A 25546-nucleotide genomic window follows, 5' to 3' on the forward strand; every position below is an offset into this window, starting at 1 on the left:
GTACTTCATTGAACTTACCTCCGAACCGCGAGACCATGATGCAACAATAGCATTGCAGGCTAAAGGCATATCCCGATTGCCTATACATTGTCGTCCCTGCTCTCGTGCCATTTTCTCAAGCTCTTGCTCGGATCCCTGGCATTCATACAGCGTAATTTGTTGTAAATAATGTATGCTGGACGTTGAGTCATATATTGGTTCGTACTAAAAGGTTTTAGAGTTTAGTCAAATCGTATTACATGATATTAGACAAATATATAGATCTTGCATACCCGAATAAGATGGTGCTTGCGATTAATATCTTCTAACTTGAACATTTTGCACCAGGATAATGTAATATCTCCACTTGGAAGTGCCACATCCTCATTTCGTAGCTCCATTTGCCTTATATGATCGTCTTTCCGGAAATGTATTTGTGCGCTTTGGGTAAGAACCATTGGATGATACGGCCGAAAAGCGGAGTCTGGATCAGGTAATGTCCCAGGTTGAACTGATCCATGAGGTGGATCGCGATTTTGATACATATAAATGACTCGCATGGTGTTATTCTGCAATAAAGTAAACAAAAATAAACACTGTTTTTGTCATACGTTATTTGTGATTATTTTTTGTTAATCATACGACTGTAAAACTATTGCGATCGACCCCCTTACATCATATATACATTTGTTACATCGTAAACATACCACGAAAGTGTTCTAACGACCCCAACACTTTTTATTATTTTATTAACTTTTAAAACTCAGCGTCGTAATTTCACACCATTAGTTGAACAGTGCTATTTAGCCGACTTTGGATTTCCTTTGAAAATAAAGATAAATCCTGGGTTCCACATAAATATTGTCTAAAGTATGTGAGACTCCTATTAGGTTGGGCTAAACAAGAACCCAAACATTTGCCATTTGCTATACAAATAATTTGGATAGAACCAAAGGATCATGTAAGTTATTATTATTTTTGTTTAGCTCAAATAAAAGGCATTACAACCAAGTCCAAACACACTACCCAGTATCCAAACTTGTCATCCTACATATTGCCGAACTTCCTGTGGCTGTGGGACTTGTGGCAAAATTTTCTAGAATTACGGAAAATTACAAAAACTTAATAAATGAACTTACAAAGTCATATAAAGCTTTGGGGTATAATATGTCTTTAAAAATAAATATGTTGGACTCTCATCTGGATTTTTTCCCGGTATTGCATTATTGGAGAAGCGCTATTAAGTGAAATGGGGCGCAGGAATGCTAGCAGATTATTGTCGGACACATAAAAAAGACCTTCCACAAGCCAAAAATTCACGAAAATATAAGTATTTTTCTATATTAAGCAATAATTTCTCTAAATGTAGCCAATGTTTGTACGTTTTAAGAAAATATTTGTTTTGGTGGCACAAAAAAACCTGACGTGTCACATTCCATTCACATATTATTGTTTAGTTTAGTACATTCAAAATTTGGTATAATTTGTTTTCGTGTGACAAAACAAGTTAATATTTTGTTAGCCGAGGTAATTACCTTTACATAAAACTAATTAGAACGAAATGAACACTGAAAATATTTTTATACTTAAATGATGTGCTATTGTGATATAATTTTGTTTTGTGATTGTTTTATACTCTTGCAACATGTTGCTACAGAGTATAATATTTTTGTTCACCTAAAACAGTCATTTGTATCACCTAAAAATAATCGAGTTAGATATACAGGGTTATGTATATATAAATGATCAGGATGACGAGACAAGTGGAAATCCAATTGCTAATTCCTTTCAAAACCTTTGCTGACAGAACAAAAATGGATGAAATTGGTTTATAACCCCATCCTCTCCCCATATAACGGTTTGTTAAAAACTACTAATAGCGCGATAAATCAGTAAGTAAATGCACCAGAGACATTAAATTTTACACCCAAGATGATACAAAACAGCGTTTTCAAAATTGAACGATTGGCGTGGCACAGCCCACATTTAGGTGAAAATTCATATCACGGGACCTGGTTGACCGATTTCAAACAATCTTGGTGGATTTCATTACAATTTTAAATTCCATCTAATTCTTTCACCTTTTCGTACACAAATCAAGCACTAACGAATATACTCCGATAAAACTGTATACAAAAAGTACCCATGAAGTATGCCAACTCGGGTCTAAGACTCGCCAAAATCGGACTATAACTCTTCAAGCCCTAACATACCGAATATGTGGACCCCAGTGCATATGACTGACATTTTGCCGAAAATATTGCTTAATATGTAAGATATGAGAGTGTATCTGTGAGCCTAAAATGGATAAAATCGGGAGAAAACTTACCTTAGCCTCTATATAACTGATAACCCCGATTTTAACATTTAAAGTTTCATCAAGATATTTTAATTTTTACAGTTGCAGCTTGCACGAACGGACATACAGACAGTCAGCGGGATTTCAACTCGTCTCGTCATCCTGATCATTTATATATGTATAACCTCATATCTAACTCGATTATTTTTAGGTGATACAAAAACAAACAACCGTTAAGTGAACAAAACTTTTATTTACATGTGGCAAGAGTATCATAATTTGGAGTCCATATCTATCTCTCTATCTGAAATAATCTTTCTTCCATATTAAGAACTTTATTAACCGGATTTTGAGAACCGCTTTCCTTATATTATTATTAATGTTTTTTTTAAGGCCGTCAATGCAAAATAATTGTTTTGGGGATTTTGAAATTGGGGATTTTAAGCCTAATCAATTTTTCATCAATATTAAATCAGCAGTACTTAATTGAACTTACCTCGGAACCGCGAGCCCATGATGCAACAACAACATTGCTGGCTAAAGGCATACTCCATATATATGTTAATATATATATATATTATATATATTTATAAAATTTCACGATTTAATTGAACACTATAGTTGAACCCTTTCGTTACATTTTTATACTCTCGCAACCAGTTGCTACAGAGTATAGTAGTTTTGTTCACCTAACGGTTGTTTGTATCCCCTAAAACTAATCGAGTTAGATATAGGGTTATATATATATAAATGATCAGTATGAAGAGACGAGTTGAAATCCGGGTGACTGTCTGTCCGTCCGGCCGTCCGTCCGTGCAAGCTCTAACTTGAGTAAAAATTGAGATATCTTTATGAAACTTGGTAGAAATGTTTCTTGGTACCGTGAGACAGTTGGTATTGTAGATGGGTGTAATCGGACCACAGCCACGCCCACAAAACGCCATTATTGAAAAACAAATAAATGGCCATAACTAAGCTACACACTAAGATACAAGACTCTTATTTGGTATACAGGATCACAATAGAGAGGGCCATCTGTAGTTAAAATTTTTTTTTTAAGTGGGCGTGATTCTGCCCCTAATAAGTTTAATGTGCATATCTCCTAAACCGGTAAAGCTATAATAACCAAATTCACTGGGAGCAAATGTTTATAGCACCTCTATTGACGGTGTGAAAACGGGTGAAATCGGGTGTCAAGCCAGCCCACTCCCTATATAACGGTACTGTTAAAAAATACTAAAAGCGCGATAAACCAAGCACTAAATACGCCAGAGACATTAAATTTTATCTCTGAGATGGCATGAGATGACGTTATAGGAACCGCGTTCAAAATTAAACAGTGGGCGTGGCACCGCCCACTTTTAGGTGAAAACTCATATATTAAGATCTGCTTAACCGATTTAAACGAAATTCGGTACATAACGTTCTTTTCATATTTCTATGTTACAGTGCGAAAATGGGCGAAATCGGACTACAACCACGCCTATTTCCCATATAATACCATTTCCAATTCCATCTGATTCTTTCATTTTCCAATATGCATATCAAGCAAAAATGATTATATCGGGGTAAAACTTTGCGTGAATAATTCGTTTAAAGTATGCCACCTTGTGACCAAAAATTGTCTTAATCGAACCAAAACTGTTCAAGCCCCTAAGTACTAAATATGTGGACCCCAGTGCCTATAGCTGACTTTTTACCGAAAATATCGGTCAACATAAAACAAGACGGTAAGATACACAAAGAAATCCAAAACGAGTATACCATTTGACTTTGCGAGAGTATAAAATGTTCGGTTGCATCCTAACTTAGCCCTTCTTTACTTGTTTAAAATAAAGTTTTGCCAACACCTGAAGGTATTTCCCCGGTTTTGATCCTTTCAAGCTCCAAGAGTATAAAACGTTCGATAACACCCGAACTTAGCCTTTACTTACTTATTACCATACTATTAGTAGTTTTTAACATAATTGTTATATGAGCGGTGGGCACAATACTATTATACTATGTGAACATTATGCGAAAAGAATATTAGCCCAGAAAAAAAATTAACAAGTAAAGTATTCAGTACCTAGGGGATTGAACAGTTTTGGTATGATTTAGACAATTTTTGATCACAATATGGTATACTTTAAACATATTATTCACGCAAAGTCACTTTTCACCTAAAAGTGGGCGGTGCGACGCCCACTGTCTAATTTTGAACGCGTTTTCTATAAAGTCATCCTGTGCCATCCTGGATGTAAAATTTAATGTCTCTGGCGTGTTTTGTGCTTGATTTATCGCGCTTTTTGTAGTTTTTAACAGTACCGTTATATAGGGAGTGGGCGGGGCTGTCCTTGTTGTTCTTTTTGATTAATGGCCTTTTTGTGGGCGTGACAGTGATCCGATTACGCTCATCTGCAATACCAACCGTCTTACAGTACCAAGAAACATGTATACCAAGTTTCATAAAGATATCTCAATTTTTACTCAAGTTACATCTTACACAGATGGACGGGCAGTCACCCGGATTTCAACTCGTCTCTTCATCTTGATGATTTGTATATACATAACCCTATATCTAACTCGATTAGTTTTAGGTGATACAAACAACAGTTAGGTGAACAAAACTATTATACTCTGTAGCAACATGTTGCGAGAGTATAAAAAATAGCATTTGCCTTTCTTTCTCGCTCTTTTGTTTAATTGTTTAAGGATTATTTGTACAATGTATAAATTAAATTCACTTTGTACAAAATGTATTATTTTAAAAGATTTAGGGCCGAATCCATAATTATTAGTAATCTCAAACAAGAAAAAATTTTAACTAAGGCTTTTTTTTATAATAACTTTCACAGCATTTCTGTGACAACTATATACATACAAGTTTATTGTACATATTGTCTATACCTATGTATAACTAAATCTGCAAACGTAACCGTCTAATGGTTTGCAACCAACAAAAAACGTTTTCTCTAGCCAAGTTGTTTGATACAAACAACCTTCAAACCGAATTAATATTAATTAGAGCCGTTTTCTCAATATATGGTTAGCAACCATCTTTCAGTTAAGTTCTGGTAAACTTTACCGTAAGAAGGAGTCTTGTTTAGTCTCTGACCAGAACATGAAATGACAACTGTCAGCTGTAAAATCTATAAGAAAGTTCAGCTGCTTAGATGGCGTTTCGACGGCGACTCTTTTGTTCCTCGTTATCATTGTATATTATGCATACAAAAAAGCATAAATTTCCAAATATAACGCAAATATTTCTATGAAACCGAGCTCTGTTGCAATCAAGAAAGGAATTTAAAAATGGAAGGAATGCCGAATTGCGTAGCAGCAAGCTGTTATGGAAAAGAACAAAGAGCGTGCCACCCGAGCACAAGCAGCACGGTCTTTTCGTCTTTCCTCGTCGTCCCCTCGTCAATGAAACCGCGGTTAAGCGTAATATGAACCGAGTATTGAGGAAACGGCCCTTAATGAGGAAAAAAAGATCTTTATGTTGATTTTGATTTGTCATATGAATGACAGTTATATTTAAACAATTTGTTCAACGGGGTTTCTTAAAATTTTTGGTTTCTGATGAAATCACGCCTACAGAATTTTGTTTTGAGCATTCTTTTTTATCACGAGTACAATTATTTGGGTGGCACAAACCATTCAGTTAAGGTCGTGAAGTCATCTTTAATTTGTGTCATCTACTTCTTATAATGACATTAAAAAAGATCAGAAAACCTCAACAACTCTTAGTTTGGTTACTGTTTTTGGTATGAAGCGTGTTGCTAGACTTTTACCAAAAGATCTGAATAATTGCAAAAACGCAGTCGAGTATAGGTCGCTAAAAGATGCTTGAAACTTTTGTTGACCCTACATTCAACAAACGCATCACTGGTGACGAGACGTGGGTTTATAAATATGACGTCAAAATTGTCAACAATCTACCGAATTCCGCTCCAAAAAAATGTGCCGTTTTCGATTTCACTTTAAAGTCGATCAAAAATAGAGGTGATAATCATTGTTTTCTTAATAAAATAAGTTTAATAAGAAATACTACGTGGCTTGTTTGAGTCGTATACGTGAGGCAATTCTGCGTAAGCGACCGTATTTGTGTGCAAAAAATTAATGAATTTTTCGCTACAATAATGCACCAGCACACTCTGGGATGATTGTGACTGGCTTTTTGCCAAAACACGAAACGAGAGTCATCACTCAGCCACCGTATTCGCGCAATGAGTAAATTAAAACTACTAAAAGTCATTCCCTGAAGTACGTCACAGCGAAGGCTTTTAATAAGTGTATGGAACACACGAATGAGCATATTCTGAAAGTAATAATACAGAAACATATATTTTATGTTTACAATAATATAAAAATGGAAATAGCAAAAGGCGATTCCGAGTACAAAAACGAAAAATCTTAACTAAAATAAATAGTATTTGTTTTAGATTTTGCTTAAAACTATAAGATATTATATCATATTCTGAGCTTAACCAGTGTATAACAAAAGAAGGTATTACGCCTTCGGAAGTGGATGAAGCAGAAAGACCGTCAAGCAGCTGACAAAAATATGTCCCTGGTAAATCTATATCTATACTCCAAAAATACATTCGTATGTACGTACGTTATTAAAGGGTATTTTCTTTAGTTGTGTGGTTTTCAATGAAGCAATACGTTTTTCAGAATTAGTCTTTTTGAGAGCTGTTGCTGGATTTATACTCAGTTTGGTTTGCCTTTAAATAATGAACAGACTTATTCCGGAACAATGTTTGCAAGTCTTGCAAATTTATTACCAAAATAATAGTTCGGTTTGCGTGATCGTGCGCTGCATCCAATAAGAATGAAGCTTCCTTTTGGTTGAATGCGTACGTTAATAAAATAAATTATTACATTTGGACGGATGATAATCCACAAGCCATTGTTAAACGCTTTTACATCCTTAATCATCATATTTTTTCAAAAATGTGGCCGGCCGGGAACGCTATAGAGCCATGGTTAGTGACTTTTTCGTGCCTAAATTGGAGGATATTGATGTGCACGACCTTTAAATCCATGCCATACAGCTAACGAAACGATCAATTTATTGAAGGAAACTGGGCCTGTGGCGTAGCCTCCAAGATCATGCGATTTAACACCGCTAGACTGCGAAGTCGATTGTCTACGTAGATAAGCCAGAGACTTATGGCTGATATACGGCTCTTATCTTTATAATAAAGCTAAATTTTTGGCTATAACATTAAATTACATGCATTTAATTTCTTATTTAGACTTTGGAACATCGGTGCATTCGTCATTACTTTGTTCTACAGTGTGACCGAGTACATTTGAAAAGGCATTTGAATCAATTATGTCCAAGTGCTCCATGTGGCGCTGTTAAGTGACTGTAGTGTTATACATTAACAGTGGTTCCAACTATTGACTAGCCGCTCAACCTTTGTTGCTTTACCATTTTCACAATACTTTAATTAATATTTCAACACAACCCCCTGGAGCGTTGCTCGCGTACATTCCGGCCGATCAGTATTACTTTGGTGTTAAAGTGAAGAGCGACCAAGTGGAAATGTGCGGATGATGAGTTCTACATACACGTATATAATGTGTGAATGAATGTATAAAAGTCATTACTGCGAGATGTAGGTGGGGAAAGACAAATGCGGACATGGTTTTCACTAAAGCTTATACAAATATGTAAGTATGTGCATGTAAATGAGTTTGTTGTCCAGCACCTGTGTGTATCGCATATAAGAGTAATAAAAACACAAAACAATTCAAGTGCTCAAAAAAAAAAAAACTTGTACACAAATAAAAATGACGGGCTTAAAAAAACCGTTGTGCTGAATGAATAAATTGAGATGAAAGCAAAGGGAGGAGACTTTGTGTCGATTTTAAAACATCATGAGGTAACAAACCAAAAATTAATGAAAATAAACAAGCCATGACCAATTGTAGCTGTAGCAGTTATCGTTACTAAAACCGACAGGATTTAATGGCCAAAAGGATGCCGTTGCTTTTATTGCTGTCAACTTTAACGTAACGGTAGGGCTTGACAAGTTCTAGTGATTGTTATTATGGAGTAAAACAATGCCGAATGTGAGAAATTTGCTATCAGTGGCTCTAACCTCAATTGCTCAACTCAACTTAGACACTTCATTGAAATATTATTTTGCTTAGTTATAATACTTGCGTAATTATATTCGTGCATCTGACTGCTTAAAAGTTATGCTCAACAAATAAAATATTCTTACTAAGCTTTCTTAAGCTTACAAATAAATTTGACTAATTTTGGAAATAAACGTTAAATAAAAAAAAAATTGCTATATATTTAACAAGATTAAATATTACTATAATTCAGGAGAAAGTAATATAAAAATCCATCGAGGATAAATGCTCTTAAATCTAATTTACTAAAGAAAAGTAATTTAGCCAAGTTTCAGTGTAAAATTGTTTCGCCAGCTTAGACGATTGTAAATGTACATATGTAGGTATACCTATGTATTTACAACGTGATTGCAAGAGGACTATTTCAGAACCACCTATGGATATGATGCGGTCGTGCAGCTAGAATCCAATTTTTTGTAGTTGGCTGTTGCACACTTGGTTCGTGAGTTAAATAATTTTTTACGCTAAAGTTTTGTTAAAAAAAATTACAAATGATACAAACAATCGTTTGTTAATAAGAACAATTTTTTTTATGATAAGGGATGTTGCTGATACCAAAAAGCAAATATCTACAATTTCTGAGATATCTTAATGAAATACATAAGGCATTTTTATACTCTCGCAACTAGTTGCTACAGAGTATAATAGTTTTGTTCACCTAACGGTTGTTTGTATCACCTAAAATTATTCGAATTAGATATAGGGTTATATATACTATATAAAAGATCAGGATGAAGAGACGAGTTGAAATCCGGGTGACTGTCTGTCCTTCTGTCCGTCTGTGCAAGCTTGAGTTAAAATTGACATATCTTTATGAATCCGATCACTGCCACGCCCACAAAACGTCATTAATCAAAAACAAAAAAATTGCCATAACTAAGCTCCGCAATAAGATACAAGACTGTTTGGTACATAGGATCACATTAGGGAGGGGCATCTGCAGTTTATATTTTTTGTATAGAGGGCGTGGTCCCGCTCCCTAATATGTTTAATGTGCATATCTCCTAAACCGCTTAAGCTATAATAACAAAGTTCACTGGAAGCAAATATGATTGTAATCCGTTCACTACCATTATATAAACTTTGCTAGCATCTGAAAATATTTCCAGCATTTGCTTGTTTGTTCAATAGTTCTAGATATGAACTTTGAACGTTAATAATTGTGTACTATCCGTCGCAGTGCGGAGGAAAATAAAAATTTAAATCTGAGATGAAATCACATTTTATGATTGTATGTTTGTTTGTATATTGGCAAGTAACTTTGTTAATTGATTTGATTTGCCGTTACTGTACTAGTCTATTTCACTTAGAAAAGCTTTTGCGAATCAGAATTATACATAGATTCAATGCGTGTAGTCGACACTCCGAGTGCATAAATTACAATTCTTGTGCATTGTCCCTTTAAGCCAGGAAAAGTATACCATATTGAAACTCTCAGCGAGACAAATTTATTTAGTAATTTACTCTTGCAAAAAAAGTTGCGCCAGTGTTGTATACTTGTATAAGCATGTCCGCGAAGAATGTTTGAATTGAATTTGGTTCATGGAATTAGGGGTTGGTGCCAGGCCGTGTTTTTTGCTCTTTTTATGTGTACTACTTGGCCACTAAATACAAGTGAAAAGGGAGTTGGATTTTTGTGCCATCACTTCAAGCATTAGTCACGCTGTATGCGTTTCATTAAGTGGCTGTAATGCCGAGCACTATTTTAAGAAGTTGGGGTTTTAAGACTTCGACTGTATTGCTTGTATAGTAGGGTGAAATCACATTGCCATATTTTATTGCAGCACTTTTGCTGTACGAGTACTTAGTGTGCATAAGTTATTTGCTATAACCATCCACCCATTCGTTTTGACCCTCTCCGTTTATACATTCATTCCTTTTTTGTTAACTTTTTTAGAATGCGTGGTTACTAAATTGGTATATGAGGTTTGATTTCTGCGTTTTACGCCTTATTATTTTTTCCATAAAACTAGTTTCTTACATGTAATATGAGAGCCAGAAATGGAAATACAATTTTGGATTTAGTCACAAAAACAATATTCATATACATATGTACTATGTAAATATATATGCATAAATACAATAAGTACTTAAACAAACTACTTTTGTTTCCTTGTTTAAGTCCCTAATAAGAAAACAAAATTTGTTTTTGTGCTGAAATTTGAATTTTGTACATACAATTGTATTATTGTATAATACATTTTATTTTTTTAATTAATAATCCAACCATTAGAGTCAGAAAAGGCAAGAGACGTTTTTAAGTGTTTAGATCTAAAACTATTCAGCAGAAAAATTTCTACAGCTAAGATTTATAGTTACGATATAATAAATTTTTAAAGCAATAAAGTCTTTTTAATTTGGAAAAGTGAGCCAGATAAGTAAAATGTGCAGGAATAAGAATAAAAATCATGACATATACGAGAGAATGGTTCGTTTAGTTCGAAATTTGATCCATTGGATTTTAACAGTAAAGGTCTAAACTGCCTCGAAAAGAGAACCGGGATATTAAATTTAATTTCAGACAGGAGAAAAGAACTGCAAACTGCTCCATTCAAAATTTACACTAAGAATATTATGCCAAGCATTTCCCTACGACAAGCAAGTGTTGGTAAATTTATAAGTTTTAAACGACTAATGTATGGAGGTAGACTTAACCTAGAATCTCATCGGAAAAACCCTAAGGCGAAAAGTCAAAATTGTTTCTGAACAGACTCTAACTTGTCAGTATGGGTTTGGTAGCTAGGGTTCCATTCAACAGATTCATATTCAAATATAGGTCTAACCAAAGTTATAAAGAGTGTTTTAGTAGTATACGTATCTCTAAATTATTAAGACCAACGTTTAACAAAACTGAGGACAGCTTTTTCTTTCAAGACAATGGTATTAATATGAAGACTAAAATTAAGCTTTGGGTCCATATTCCCAAATCAACAAAGTTAAAAGCTTGCTCTAGACTATTGTTTTTTATTACATAAGAAGAGGGGTGAACAGATCTATGGAAAAGCACATCGTTTTATATTTATTGAGATTCAATGGAAAATAATTTTAATCTGGCCAAATGACCCTCAACACACCACATTAGCACACAACATTATTCAGTCGCATAACACTGACACGCCGTATTCATCATATCACAATCCACATTCCACATCATTACAACACGCACCAACACAAACAATACAACATCCACTGATGATTTATATCCCATACCAACTTTAACAAAAGGAGTGACGACTATCGACCCGGCTTCGTTTTCGATCCCACGATGGCACGGAAACAACGCTTTGCGCTGTTTGAAGCCTTTATTCCAACATATAGTTTGAACACACACTTAAACCTAATTTTATATTTATACCCTAAACATTGTGCGGTTATCATCCTAAGAGAAAAAGGATAAGTTACCTGAAGTGAAAGGGGTATGTTCCGCGTTGGAAGTGCTTTGCGGTTTGTAAAATGAACACTACCACCAAATTGTTTAGGTCTGTTTGCAACCACCTTTCATCAGTTGATGTGTATGATTTAAAATGTTTTATGTTGTAGGCGTATGAAAAAATTATTGAGAATTCTATTACCGAAGAGATATCGTTAATAAACAACAAGAACAGAATCGGGCGAAGATTACTACCTTGCGGAATACCTGAAGAAACATTTATTGTATCTGAAAGAGTATCCTCAAATATCGCTCGTTGTGTTTTATTAGAAATCTTATCTGAAAGCTCAGAAGATCAAGTTTATTTATGAGAGCCGAAAGCTTTGCTAAAGTGTGTGTATATAGCATCCGTGTGCTTATATTTCCTAAAAACCAAAGATACATGGTTTAAAAATTCAAGCAAATTGGTTAGTGTCGATTTCCCTTTACGAAATCCATGCTGAGATGAAGAAATTAACGGAGAAATCGAAAAAGTTACATGGTCTGCTTTAAAAAGTTTAGGTATAACTGATCGTTTTGCAATAACCCTATAGTTTTTAATGTTGGACCATTGCGTGTCTGCTTATAAACTTCAAATACATAAATTTCAATCGATTTACAATTTAAACAGGACCAACGTAATCCTTTACAGTTGATAATAGTATCTAAGATTGTAACTGTCAGTCCAGCACATTTAATATGGGAAAGCCCGTCACAAAGCCAGCATGAAACATAGTGATCTGACTCACCTTTAATGTTACCGTTGAAGGATTAAAGGTAGATTAAATAAAAAACTAAATAAAACAATATCTTATAAGTATTATATATTTAATAACAATTTTAATCAAAGTTCAAAACCAGGACTGTTTGAAAAAACAATATAGCGAACAGTTTTAGATGCGCTAGAACAAATAAAAAACTACACACAACACAGCTGTGAATAGAGAAGTAGATGAGATAAAATAAAGCAAAACAGAAATTAAAACAAAATGAAGCAAAAGTTGACTCGGCTACAAAATTCTAATATTTAAGCTTTAAGATAATAGACAAAACTTATGAACTCTTATACTTAACTTGCTATTTAAAATTAATCACTAAATAAATATCAAATAAAATGATTAAAATTGAAGATTTTCGTATAATAAAAACACAAAAATTCACAGCCAAAAAATTACAGCTTTACAGCTTGAAGTGTTATCCAAAAGTTGTTTGTAAAGTCGAAAGTAAAAAACATTAAAGAAAAAATAATTTACGCGATTACGGTCGGGAAAAGCAAGGAGAGAGGCTTGGTTGAAATTTCAAATGCTAAAAATGGTTTATCTCCTACTACAGGTACTATAAAAATAAGTTATATTTCCATATTGTAGGTAATCAAAAGATCTGTAACTTTTGTGTGAAATTTTATATGATAAATTTAAAATTTTAAAAGTCGGTAAGTTTTTTCTTTGTTGAATTCGCTACTTTTTGGTATACAAATTATATACATTACTATCAACGTTAATAGAATAGAATGTTACGGCAACCTTGACGTCATTGAACCAATATCGTCATACTTACAGTGGGACGAATTTAAATAGCAAAAAATTATTATTGATGTAATTGTTTTTGATTTTTGCATTTTTGTTCAAACAATTATATAATATATCTTTATTAAGAGATCTAATTTAAAAATAAACGCGAGATATGAAAAACAAACGTTTAATTTTGACACTGCATTCTAGGTAATTATTATGGTTTACCCATTTTCATTTTTAAATATCCTTCACATTGGGACTTCACCTCCATTATTATTTCAGTTGGTTTCTCCAACCCGCCCTCGTTGCGTGATTAACCCTGTGTACTTCTAATCTTTCTCAAACTCAACCACTTCAGTTTTTAATTTTTTACAAATGTATTCCACCAAATGCTTTAGACTGTCGAATTCGAGGTCCAATAATTCGTTTTCTATACTCTGTTCCTCAGGAACTTCCACATGGAGTTTTTGTAATATGTACAATAGTATACTTAGATGAAATGAAGTCATACAACATTGCTAATAACTACCAATAACTGAAGCTTATACACGCCTGTAAAAGGTAACTGGTTCCCTTCTAAATCGGATGTATCGTCGCATTCAACATTACTGCAACCGGTTAAAGCTGCTTCATTTTTTCCCAAAAGATACAAACGAAGACGATATTTAAATTCCTGCCTATGTATCCGAAAAAACGTCCAAGAAGCCCTTAGGCGATAAGTTAATATCTACTCAATGTTAAATAATTTTTTAAATAGGAGGACAAGGACGTTATTTGATTGAATAATACCTAAATTACAAGTTCGCACTTATTTTTGTAAATGCCGAAAATCATTAATCATCATGCACTTTAATATGATTGAGCGAATTCTTGAATAGACTAATCTCTCCGTCACAAAAAATAGCATTTTTAAATCGTCATTTTTGGGAAATCTCAAGAAATGTGTATTTGAACCTAATATTGCATGTTAAATATGAAGCAAAATAAATAATTAGGCGAAATTTTTGAAAATTAATTTTTTTTATAACACATACTTATTTATTTTACTCACATGAATTTTGTTCACAGTTTTGTGCACAAATCCTTCTAACACTTTTAGAACACACCTGATATTATTTAACAAAATGTGTAAAAATCGATTTTGATACACATTTTTTTCCAACGAACCACCCCCGCTGGAAATTTTCTTCTTTTTTAACGGATTTGATTAATTTAAATATGCCATTCGTTGGAAAAGGCATCAGGCATTAGAGTTGCTATGTATGATATATTTTCGTATGTAAATTTTTTCTGAAAATTAATTTTTTTTTGCAAATTGAAATATTCTTGAAATTTAAAAAAGTTGTTTAAGTGCAAAACCATTTCATAACATCCTTGATACAAATTCTTATCAATTGCTAACAAGAGCATGGTCATTTAATAGCTTTTATAATTAATAATATTTTAAGCTATTTCAAGAATTACCATAAATAACACAAACATATTTCAAAGACTATGGCAACGAACCAATTTGAACCAACATCGTCATCAAACATATGATTTTAAAATTGTCGTTACCACGTATTCTATGAACGTTGCATTACTATGGTAAGTTTATTTAGAAAATGCAAAAAAAAACCCACTAAACGATTCAAAACTGTTTTTTTTTTCTGCTGCTGCTACGAAATAATAACATAGGTAGATGAAATAAAAACAAGTAAGTGAGACCTAAAATCGAGTGTAACCGAACATTTTGTTGGCAATATTTTATATTAAGTACTTGTATGTAAGGAAGAGCTTAGTTCGGTTGTAACCGAACATATCATACTCTTGCAACTTCTCAGGCTCAAAGCCGGGACATACCTCCAAGTGTTGGCAAACCTGTATTTTAATAAATGCTGCGAAAGAATTCAACTTTCATTATTCGATTTTCGAAATTTTTATCTTATTAACTTATATTATAGGTCATAGACTAAATTCGTTTTATACCTATAATTTACTTCCTAGCGAAATTTATATTAAAATCATCATCAAATACATATACATATCTGACAGGAGTAAAGTCAACCACGCGGTATAAAGTCAACTATGTGGTATAAAGTCAGCCGGACGTTCGAAAACGGTTTCTATTAGGTATATGGGGGCTAAGGAACTTATTGATCCGATTCAACCCACTTTTAACATACAGGCATACTAATATCAGAAAAAATTTCGCTCCGAATTTCTATAATATTATATATCTTACAGATTGACCGATGTTTTCGATAAAAAGTTCGCAACAGGAACTGGGTATATTCGGTATCTGGGGGCTTGAATAGTTTTGACAATTTTTGGTCATAAGGTGGTACACCTTAAAGCCAAGTTGTATCAGGATACTTTGATTGGTTCTTTTTTTGTATACTGAAAAGTGAAAGAATCAGATAAAGTCTAAAACTCTGTTATATGGAAAGTAGGCGTTAGGATAATATTACCAATTAAATTTGGTAGATATCGGTCAAATACGTCCCGAGATATGGGCTTTCATCTAAATGTGTGCGGTGGGACGCCCATAGTCCTATAAAGCCTTCTCGTACCATCACAGATGTAAAATTTTATGTTTCTGGCGTATTCATTTATAGATTTATCGCACTTTGAGTAGTTTTTATAATAAGTATAGTTTTTATAATAATATAGTAGGGGTTATAATCCGATTTCATCTATTTTCGCACTGTCGGTAGCGGTTCTTAAAGGATTGATTCTAAGGGAATTAAGTTATTAAAGCTTTAGTGATTTAGGAGATATATACATTAAACCTATTAGAGGGCAGGACCAACAGTCTTATATCTTAATGAAGAGCTCCATTATGAAATTTTCTAGGTTTCCACTTAATGGAGTTTTGTGGGCGTGGTAGTGATCCGATTACGCCTATATACAAAATCGTCCTCTTTTGCCAGGTAATACGTGTACAGTTTATTACGAATTCATTATCTTAGGGATATGAGGGCTGTTTGCATTACATTGCTCAGGTATACTTGAGAACTTTTTTTAATTTTACAAATATATATATATAAACGTATTTATATATGGAATAACGTCAGCCGGATGTTTTAAAATCCTGAATATCAGTTATATGGAGGATAAGGTGAGTTTTCGCCCGATTTTGTAAATTTTAGGTCCGAAGATGCACTGTTATTAGAATACGTTCTCTGAATTTAATTTAAATAACTCTGACATTGGCCGATATATATAGTATAATGTCAGCTGGTAAAAATTTGTATATTACGTATATGGGTAGAAAAAAGTATTCACCCGACTCAACCCATTTTTGACACAAAGGTTCATTATTATCAAAGGAACATTTTCCCCAAATTTCGTAAAATATCTCTTAGACATATGTTTTTCCCAATATTGTATATTCGGGAAAAAGTCAGCCATACGCACTTGGGTAAATATATTCGGTAATTAGGGGCTCGATCAGTTATGGTCCGATTTTGACAATTTTTCGACTCGAAATGGCATACCTTAAAGGAACTATTTGTGCAAAGTATTATCCGAATATATCATAAAATTGTGTTGTATGGCAAGTAGACATGGTTTTAGGATAATGGTATGTACTCAATTTGGTTGAAATTGGTCAAGTAAGGCCACGGAGATATGTGATTTCACCCAAATGTGGTCGGTGACACGTCCATCGGTCAATTTTGAACCGGCTCTTATAAAACCCTCTTGTATCAGGCGCATTTGGTTATTGATTTATCGATCTTTTAGTAGTTCTAGTAGTAAGTTTTCGAATATTGGCGTTTTGTGTGGGTGGCAATGATTCGATTCCGCCCATCGCTACCGCTGCAAATATTTCTTGGGTGCCAAGGACCATGACTACCATCTTTCATCAAGATATCTCAATTGTTACTCAAGTTTGCGCTTGCTAAGCTATATAGAATAATGTTGCGAGGAAATACTTGGCTTATTTTTAATATAATACTTGGCTATATTTAAAAATAACCAAAATATATTCCCGTAACATTATTCTATTCAATTCAGTAAGATTTTTTCACTATAAACTAATAAATTGAGTCCATTTCATGGTTTAACAAAATCGCTTACGTTTTTGTTTACAATTAACATGCCGTTTTATGCATGGGGTGGTGGAGTCTAATATTCAATCATTTTTGGTATAAGTGAGTATGGTGAGTCGAGGTGGTGGTAAAAACGGGTTGCGCAAACAAAAAAACGCTGTAATAATTATTAAAACTATTTTCAATTGTGGTTATAGAATCATGTTAATGCTTATTAGTAATATAAATATAATAATTATATCCACTTCATGTGGATAAATATGCGGTATATTTTTAAGCGTTTTTTTAAATTAACTTATTCATGCATAAGCTTAAAATTCAATTTTACTATGAGCGGACCGGAAAAAATAACTATGGTAACAGAATTTGGTAGTACAAGTCATAATAACTCTTCTGAAAAATGAAACAAAATTTATCATTATAAAATATATCAAGAGATAATTATTATAGAGTCGTTTTTTATAATTTAAGTATAAATTTTTAAATCACAAATTTTATTTACAATTTATATTTCAGCATTTAGCGATGAAAATATGAACAATATTTAATTAACAACTCTTTACATATGTAAAATAAATTATAATATTACTATATAGTTCTAGGTTTCGTTTTTAAATACATATACTTGTAGTCTGTATACTTCTTAACATAAATAATAATTAACATAATAAATTAACATAAATAAATTATTTGTACAATTCGCAATATATTCATAATATATAAAATACCGTAGGTATGCCCGGCAAGTCACCACTATGCATACATTTATACGACTCTTGGAGCACTGCGAAGGTGATCAACGAATTAAGCGTTCGAGGTCCTGCCCGTTCCCAACTGGAGTGCTTGTGTTGGAATGTGAGTATCATTTGGTTTAGTCTAACCGATTAACATGGCAGCTGTCTCAGCATTTAGCGGTGAAAATATGTATATACAACAATATTAACAACTCTTGATATAAAAAAACTACCATATTATTATAAAGTTCTAGGCTTAGTTTTTAAATATATAAACTTTATGTTTAAATTGAAAATTTATGTTTAAATTGTATCGATCAATGCAAATATAGGTGGTGCAAATGAAGGCGTTGCCCATGATTCTAGCTTTTGTTGGAGGTGGGCACTGTAATACCGATTTCATATTAGCTTTGCAACCAATACGATGAACATTAAAACAAGAAACTATTTCTTCACATATTGAGCATTTATGTGGTGCCATAATTACTTCAATAAAATCAATGTGATCGTAGTAAGAGTATAGCAACTTATGAGCAATTTTGTTTCGTTTACAACGTAATTTTTGGTTTTTTTACATCGGAACATATTTTTCGCAATTTCACTTTCTAAATATATTTGTGTCATATGAAAACCGTTTTCAAAATTAAAATTACTATGTATCACTAAAGCATCACGACACGTCAAATTTGAGCGCGATCTGTCACATAGTTTTTTTTTTAAGGCACTATAAACAAGTTAACCTCGAGTGTGTTTTTTTACTATGGAAATTAACGTTGAGCAAAAAGTGTTTGTTTGCAATTTTGTTATTCCAATGGAATAAGTGCGACGGACGCAATTGTTGCATGAAGGCATATGGGGAGTCTTGCCTATCACGTGCATGTATTTTTAATTGGCATAAGTCGTTCAAGGACGGCCGTACATCGCTGGAGAACTTGCCCCATGATCGTCGTCCAGCAACGTCAATAAACGAAGAAAACGTCGAAAAAGTAAAGAAAATTGTGTTGGAAAATCGTCGTGTGACTGAAAGAGAGATAGCTAGTGAGCTCAACATATCACATGGATCCGCTCATAGCATTATTCACGATGTTTTGGGCATGAGACGTGTGTCTGCTCGACTTGTTCCAAAATCCAGCTCATACGTCTCGTCTTGCACGCGATTATTTGACCAAAAACAACGTAAATATTGTTCCGCAAGCACCGTATTCACCCGACATGGCACCGTGTGACTTTTTTCTTTTCCCTAAACTCAAATTGCCGCTTCGTGGAAAGCATTTTCAGTCGATTGAAGCCATAAAAGAGAATTCGAAGAAGGAACTGAAAGCCATACCTAAAGCGGCCTACCAGAAGTGTTAGGAAGATTGGAAAAAAAGGTGGCATATGTGTATTTTCATAAAATTGCAAAATTTCAATTACTATAGCTACATAATGATAGAGTCTGGTAATGCCAAATGTGAACTCTAATTTTATTTATAACCTTAACATCATCTTTTCATTGTTGGCTTGTGATTAGTTATGCTATAATGTTAGCACTCACCAATGACATTATTTCTTCCATTTTTTCCACAAAACGCTTTTTTTAAGGTTTAAATTAAAATGTTCTTTACTTTTTTTATTAAGTGTTAATTTTCACAAATTTTTTATTGGTTTAACACTTTTTTTGATAAAGATTAATACCACGGTTTTAAGCCCAGAAAGTGTTGACGGTTGGTAGCGGAGATTGCGATTTTATACGATGACGTTGTGCAAAGAGATCGGAATTATTTCGAATGTTTAAGGTTGATGTGGCGCTCAGGCCCGTAGACGAAAACGAATGTAAAGATAGTATGTTGTGTTGTCCTGTGTGGTGTCATCTGGTGTGGTGTATTGATGAGTATGTGGTGGGCATTATTAGGGGGCGCCAGTTTTTCCCGAGTAGAGTGGTGTACTTATAGGAGGGAGTTTAACTCATTTAAACATCCTGGGCCCCCTAGGCGAATATTTAGCCTAGTATTACATGTATTGATAATGAATACATCTGTGCTGTTGAATGTATTTCGGCGTACTGTTGATGGAATAGCCGAGGGCGCGAATATTAGCTGTGAGAAGCAATTTTGGTTTTAATCAACTTAACAAGAACAAGTGATTTTGCTTGCGATTTGTATTTTGGTATAGACTTGAGATACGCAACTATATTCTGACAATTTTTTGGTTTTATAGTTGGCAATACAATAAGTAGTGATTGTATTTACGTTTTTTTTTCTTTTATCGATTTTTTATGCGAATTGTTTATGATTTGCCTTTTCTGTATTATCAGCAATTATTTGCAATCTCTTTATTATCGGCTTATGAGGATAGCGACTCCACGCCTGGCTCAGATATGGCCAGAATGGGTACTCCTTTCAAACCTTTGAAGAGGGATCTTGCGAGAGTGAGATTTGTGATTTTCGCTCACTTTTTTGAAGTGAGACTTACAACTTTAACAAGTGTTTCCCATAAACTACCCGTTTGATGAGCGCTTAGATAGTTGCGATAAGTGCGTCCTTTACTTTTTGTAAGTCTGGTTGCGTCACTGTATCACATTGTAAGTATGATGATCCCTTAACTTTATTTTTGAAGTTTTATACGTTATGAAAATGTTGACAACTATGAGGCACTCTAATAAGAGAGGTGTCGATTTTTCGATTTTCTTAGGACAATTTTGTTATATGTTATGTTAAGTGCGATTTTGGCAAGTAGTAGCGCGCCACATAACTCAAGATTTTTGAAGCAGGATTTTTGTATCATTATTGGCAAGAGCCATCCTGCGGGGTCGAAAAGTTACATATTTGTATTTTTAAACCTGATCTTGTCAGAAGGGACTCTGACTTGGTGTTTTCTGTCAATTCGTGGAGTGTTGACACATTGGGAACTTAGTGGTAGTCGTATGACGTATCGGCCATTATTTGATCGAGTAGTTGTGGCTTTGTGGAAGTCTTCACAATACTGATCTTTTGGGGTTGTAATTAATATGAGGGGGAGTTCTTCTAACTCCCAAAATTTTTTCAATTGTGAATTGAGGTATTCGTTTGAGATTTCCTCAACTTGAGTTGTCATTGTTGTAACTGGTTCCGTAACTAGACCACTTAGGATCCAACCGAAAATAGTATTTTGTGCCAATAGTGTGCTTGAAATTTTCTCAATACCTTCGAGTATTATCTGTGATATGAGATCGCTGCCAAATAGAAGGTCTATTTGAGCGGGAGTGTTGCAGTTGGGATCTGCTAGATTTAGGTGTGAAACCTTTTGCCAATGCTTGCTATTTATGTGATAGCTTGGAAGCATATTTGTAAGTTGCGGTAAGACTATGGCTTCTGCTTGTATGTGCTTATCCGCTTGGGGGGAAATTAGGGTAATGGGGCAGATTTTATTTGAGTTTTGGACTACTCTTCCGCCCATTCCCGTAATTTCAAAATTGGCTAGTTTTGTTGGCAGTTGTAGCCTATTTTGAGCCCTAGACGCTATGAAAGATCGTTGTGATCCTTGGTATATTAAGGCTCTAAGTTTAAACAGCTCTCCTCGGTGTTCGATGGAGACGACTGCTGTGGGTAGTAGTACCCTATTTTGTATTTCGCTGTGTAGCGTTTGAGTGTTTTGTGCCTTTGAGCAGCATGATGTCATTTGGCAATTTTGGGTATTGTGGTTTTCGGGATTTGTAGTTGAAACTAAACCCGTGGTTCTTTTTATACTAATATATGCGCTCTTTTGGGGTGAGCTGGGAAATTTGCTGTAGTGAAGCATTGTGTGATGTCTTTTGTGACAATATAAGCAATTGAATTTGCTTTTGCAATTTTTATACTTATGCGCATGTGACAAGCAATTTGTACATACTTTTTTTGATCTCACGAAATAGTTTCTTTCTTTAATTTTTTGAATTTCTCGCAAGATTGTAGTTTATGCCCTCTCGTGCATAGTTCGCATGACGTATGATTGTTCTGTTCAGATGTGAACGATTGCGTTTTGTACAAGCTTCTGTTTAATTTGTTTTTGCTACTAGCTTGGGGTCTATTGAAGCTTCTTTTTAGGTCGTGTTGTACAATTTTTGTTTTAATTAGCTTTTTGTCTACCCTTTCAGCGATTTCGTACTGGGTAGTAAGAAAGTCTTTCATTTGTTGCCACGTGGGGCATTTCTTTCGTGATGAGAGCGATTGCTCCCATAAAAGTAACGATTTTTTTGGTAATGCGGCGGTGCATATGTTTACCAGTATAGGGTCCCAGCTGTCTGTGGGAATATTTTGTGTCGATAGAACCGACAAACAATTAAAAACAGTGGATTGTAGTCTAACAAATTCTTCACTTGTTTCTTTTTGAATTTTAGGCAAGTTTATTAGTGTCGTTACTTGTTTATCGACCAAAATTCTTTCGTTTTCGAGTCTTGATTTAAGAGCTTCCCAAGCCAAATTGAAATTGTCGTCATTTAGTGCGAACTGTTTGACTATTGCGCCTGCTTGACCTTTTGTTTTGTATCGGAGGTGATACAATTTCTGCGCTTTTGATAATTTTGGATGGTTGATATATACGGCAGTGAACATGTGCCGGATGGACGGCCATTCTTCATAACCTCCATAAAATATTTCTGTGTCACATGCGGGCACCTCGAGATGGATGCCTGAACTTGCCTCTTGACTTAGAATTTGTGGCAGCTCTACTCTCGAATGTGGAGTAGGTGCAATCGCTTTTATTAGCTTTAATTGATCAGAAATCATAGCTTTTGTTTCTTCGTACTGGTCTAAGCAGTTTTCGTATAGTGCGTAAGCCGATGATTTAAAATCGTGTGGTAGATCTGAATTGTCATAATCTACTATGGCGTCATGAGCCGTTTGGAGACGAGTCCAAAAATTGTCAATATTTTGTTTTTTTATTTCCAATAACGATTCAGAGATGTCTTGAATCGGTGAAGATGAAAATCGAGTGCAGTATCGTGTTAATCTGTCACTCTCAGAAATGAATTAGGTGGCACAAATATTTTTGCCTTTTATTTGCTTTGTTGTAACCTGTCTTGCGCGTGTAGCTTCGGCAGGTGTAATTTGATTTTTATCGTCATTAACCATTTTTGTTATGTTATTTATTACTATATGTGTCAAAGTTAATTAAAATTTTCTCAGTGTAAACTGATTTAAACGCAGCAATAAATGATAATTAAAACCGAATACTCTTTTACGTATACTTGTATACGAGTTTTTTCGGACTAGATAAATATTTAAATGCGAAATAAATTTTTTAATTTGTATTTTATTTTAAATATTTTGTTGTGAGTGTAATTTAAATTTTCTTAATTTAATTATTAAGCATCGCACTTGTAATTTAACAATACTTTTATGTCCTTATGTTGTTGTATTTAGGTACACCCTAATACACGGACTTGTTAGTATATATTTATGTGCTCGTGAAAATGAGAGCTCGTTAAAGAGATCAATACACTTTGTACATAAGTATGCACGGATTGTTTGTGCGTACGTGTGTATATTTTCTAATGCAATTGAGAGCTCGTTTAAGAGAGATCAATGTGCTTTTAGTTTTTTATGTACGCAATCCTGCTTGTTAGTTACAAGGGGTATGCGGGGTGTATGCCAATGTGGACTTTGAAAATATGTACAACTATAATTGTATATGTTTTAATATGTGTATATTTAAATATTATTTTTGTTTGTGTGCAATTGAGAGCTCGTTAGTGCCGTTTCACATTGGGATGCAAAAGAGTCTGATGTTTTTCAAATTTTCTTTTGGTGTCGCTCTGGGCATTCACACGGTCAAAAAGAGTCCAGCAACTCGAGTCTAGTTTTTCTGCACTCCTTTTCACAAAATGTTCGTAAATATTTGTGCGGTTCGACTGCGCAACACCGCGCAACACTGCGTGCTGCGTATTTCATTTGTATGTTGAGATGATGGTCACACATTTTGCTTGCAATGAATTACCATGAATATGGTAGAACAATATGCATAATACAAGTACCTACCCGCTAAATAGTTTCAAAAAAATACTAAAGACGGGAATTCCCTAATCCACAAGAATGTATTGAATATCCGCAACTAATATTTTCAAGGCCAAATTTATAATAGGAATTTCCTAATCTTTAAGTATTAAAAATTCATAATTTCTTTACTCCATAATCTATATCTTAATTTTCTCCTTATTTACAATTTGTCATAATATTTCTATTATTCTATGCATACGTATTTGCATATTACATACAAAAATAGATAACAGAACTCAAATTTGCGATCGAATTCATTTGAAACCGAGCGCTCTTGCAACCATTCAAAGGATTTGAAAGTGAAAAGGAATGCTGAAAAGGGTAGCAGCGAGCTGTTACGAACAAGAACACAAAGCGTGCCACCCGAACACGAGTGGCACGGTCCCTTCGTCTTTCCTCGTCGTCCCCTCGCCCACAATAAACTGGTATGAGACTCTTTTGAGTCCCTGTCTGAAACGGCACTTAGAGAGATCAATGCGTTTTCATGTGGTTCGCAATCCTGCTTGCTTGTGTTTTAACAAGAACAAGAGGCTTGAATAGATGTACATATGCGTATGTACTTTAGTTCTTGTTAAAAGAATATTTTATGTATTTTTATAAATATATATATATATATATATTTTTTTTTTTAAGAGTTTGTTTGTTTTTTTTTGTTTGCGTTTTAATAAAAAATAAAATTAAGGAAATTTTATTTAACTAACTTTGTTTATTCATTCGCAATTTGAAAATCACTTTTTAGTGAATGTTTAAAATTTTAATAATTTAATATTACCCAATGTTGAGTATGGTATAAAAATATTGGTTGTATGCCGTATGTATGTATAAACTGGGCTTCTATATTTTGTAATAGAAAGAGAGCGCGAAAAGTATGGTATAAAAATATAGGTTGTATGCCGTATGTATGTATAAACTGGGCTTCTATATTTTGCAATAGAAAGAGAGCGCGAAAAAGGAATTGATAATATCCAGGTATTCTCCGTATGCACATATATGGATGTAAATATGTACTTGGTTTTTGAAAATATATAAATATGTCGTTTGTATTTATTTTGTTTCTCTTTCTTTGTCTTTAAATTTTTGTTATATGTTTGTGCCTTTGCTTACTTATTTTAGGCAATCCTGCTTACTGTTTTTGTTAAAAATAAGGGGTATTGCCGGAAAATATTTGCAAGTAAATACTTGAATTCTGTTTTTGGCTGGCTAGCTCCTTATGCGTGTTTGTTGTTTGTATTTTTGTGGACAAATTTGCGCCCGTTTGTTTTTATTTAGTTATTGTGTATACTGTGTTTTTAGGTTTCGCGCCCGTTTATTGCTTTTGTTTTTTGGTTTCGCGCCCGATTGTGTTGTTTTATATTTGTTTAAGATGTTTAGCAAATTTTGCACTGTATATTTATGTATTTGTTTTTTTCACCGCACTTATTTTCCTCCTTACATATGCGTTTGCATATAATG

General features: G+C 33.9%; 1 protein-coding gene and 1 long non-coding RNA gene across 6 annotated transcripts in view; one reads left to right on the forward strand and one right to left on the reverse strand.

Moving 5' to 3' along the window:
* The window catches only part of olf413 (DBH like monooxygenase olf413), a 237236-nt gene that overhangs the window by 51179 nt on the left and 160511 nt on the right, over positions 1-25546 (reverse strand). For all 5 annotated transcript variants that reach the window (XM_036360265.2, XM_070112116.1, XM_036360264.2 and 2 more), the window contains 2 exons: positions 273-548; positions 19-204 (listed from right to left, as the gene is read on the reverse strand). In XM_036360265.2, the coding sequence (XP_036216158.2) occupies positions 19-204; positions 273-548 (462 nt within the window). The remainder of the gene's footprint in view (positions 1-18; positions 205-272; positions 549-25546) is intronic.
* Positions 7715-18400, forward strand: LOC138857931 (uncharacterized). Its single transcript, XR_011397159.1, has 2 exons — positions 7715-7942; positions 18104-18400. It is a non-coding gene; the product is annotated as an uncharacterized lncRNA (long non-coding RNA).

Source organism: Bactrocera oleae, chromosome 6, assembly GCF_042242935.1.
Source record: "Bactrocera oleae isolate idBacOlea1 chromosome 6, idBacOlea1, whole genome shotgun sequence".
Taxonomy (NCBI): domain Eukaryota; kingdom Metazoa; phylum Arthropoda; class Insecta; order Diptera; family Tephritidae; genus Bactrocera; species Bactrocera oleae.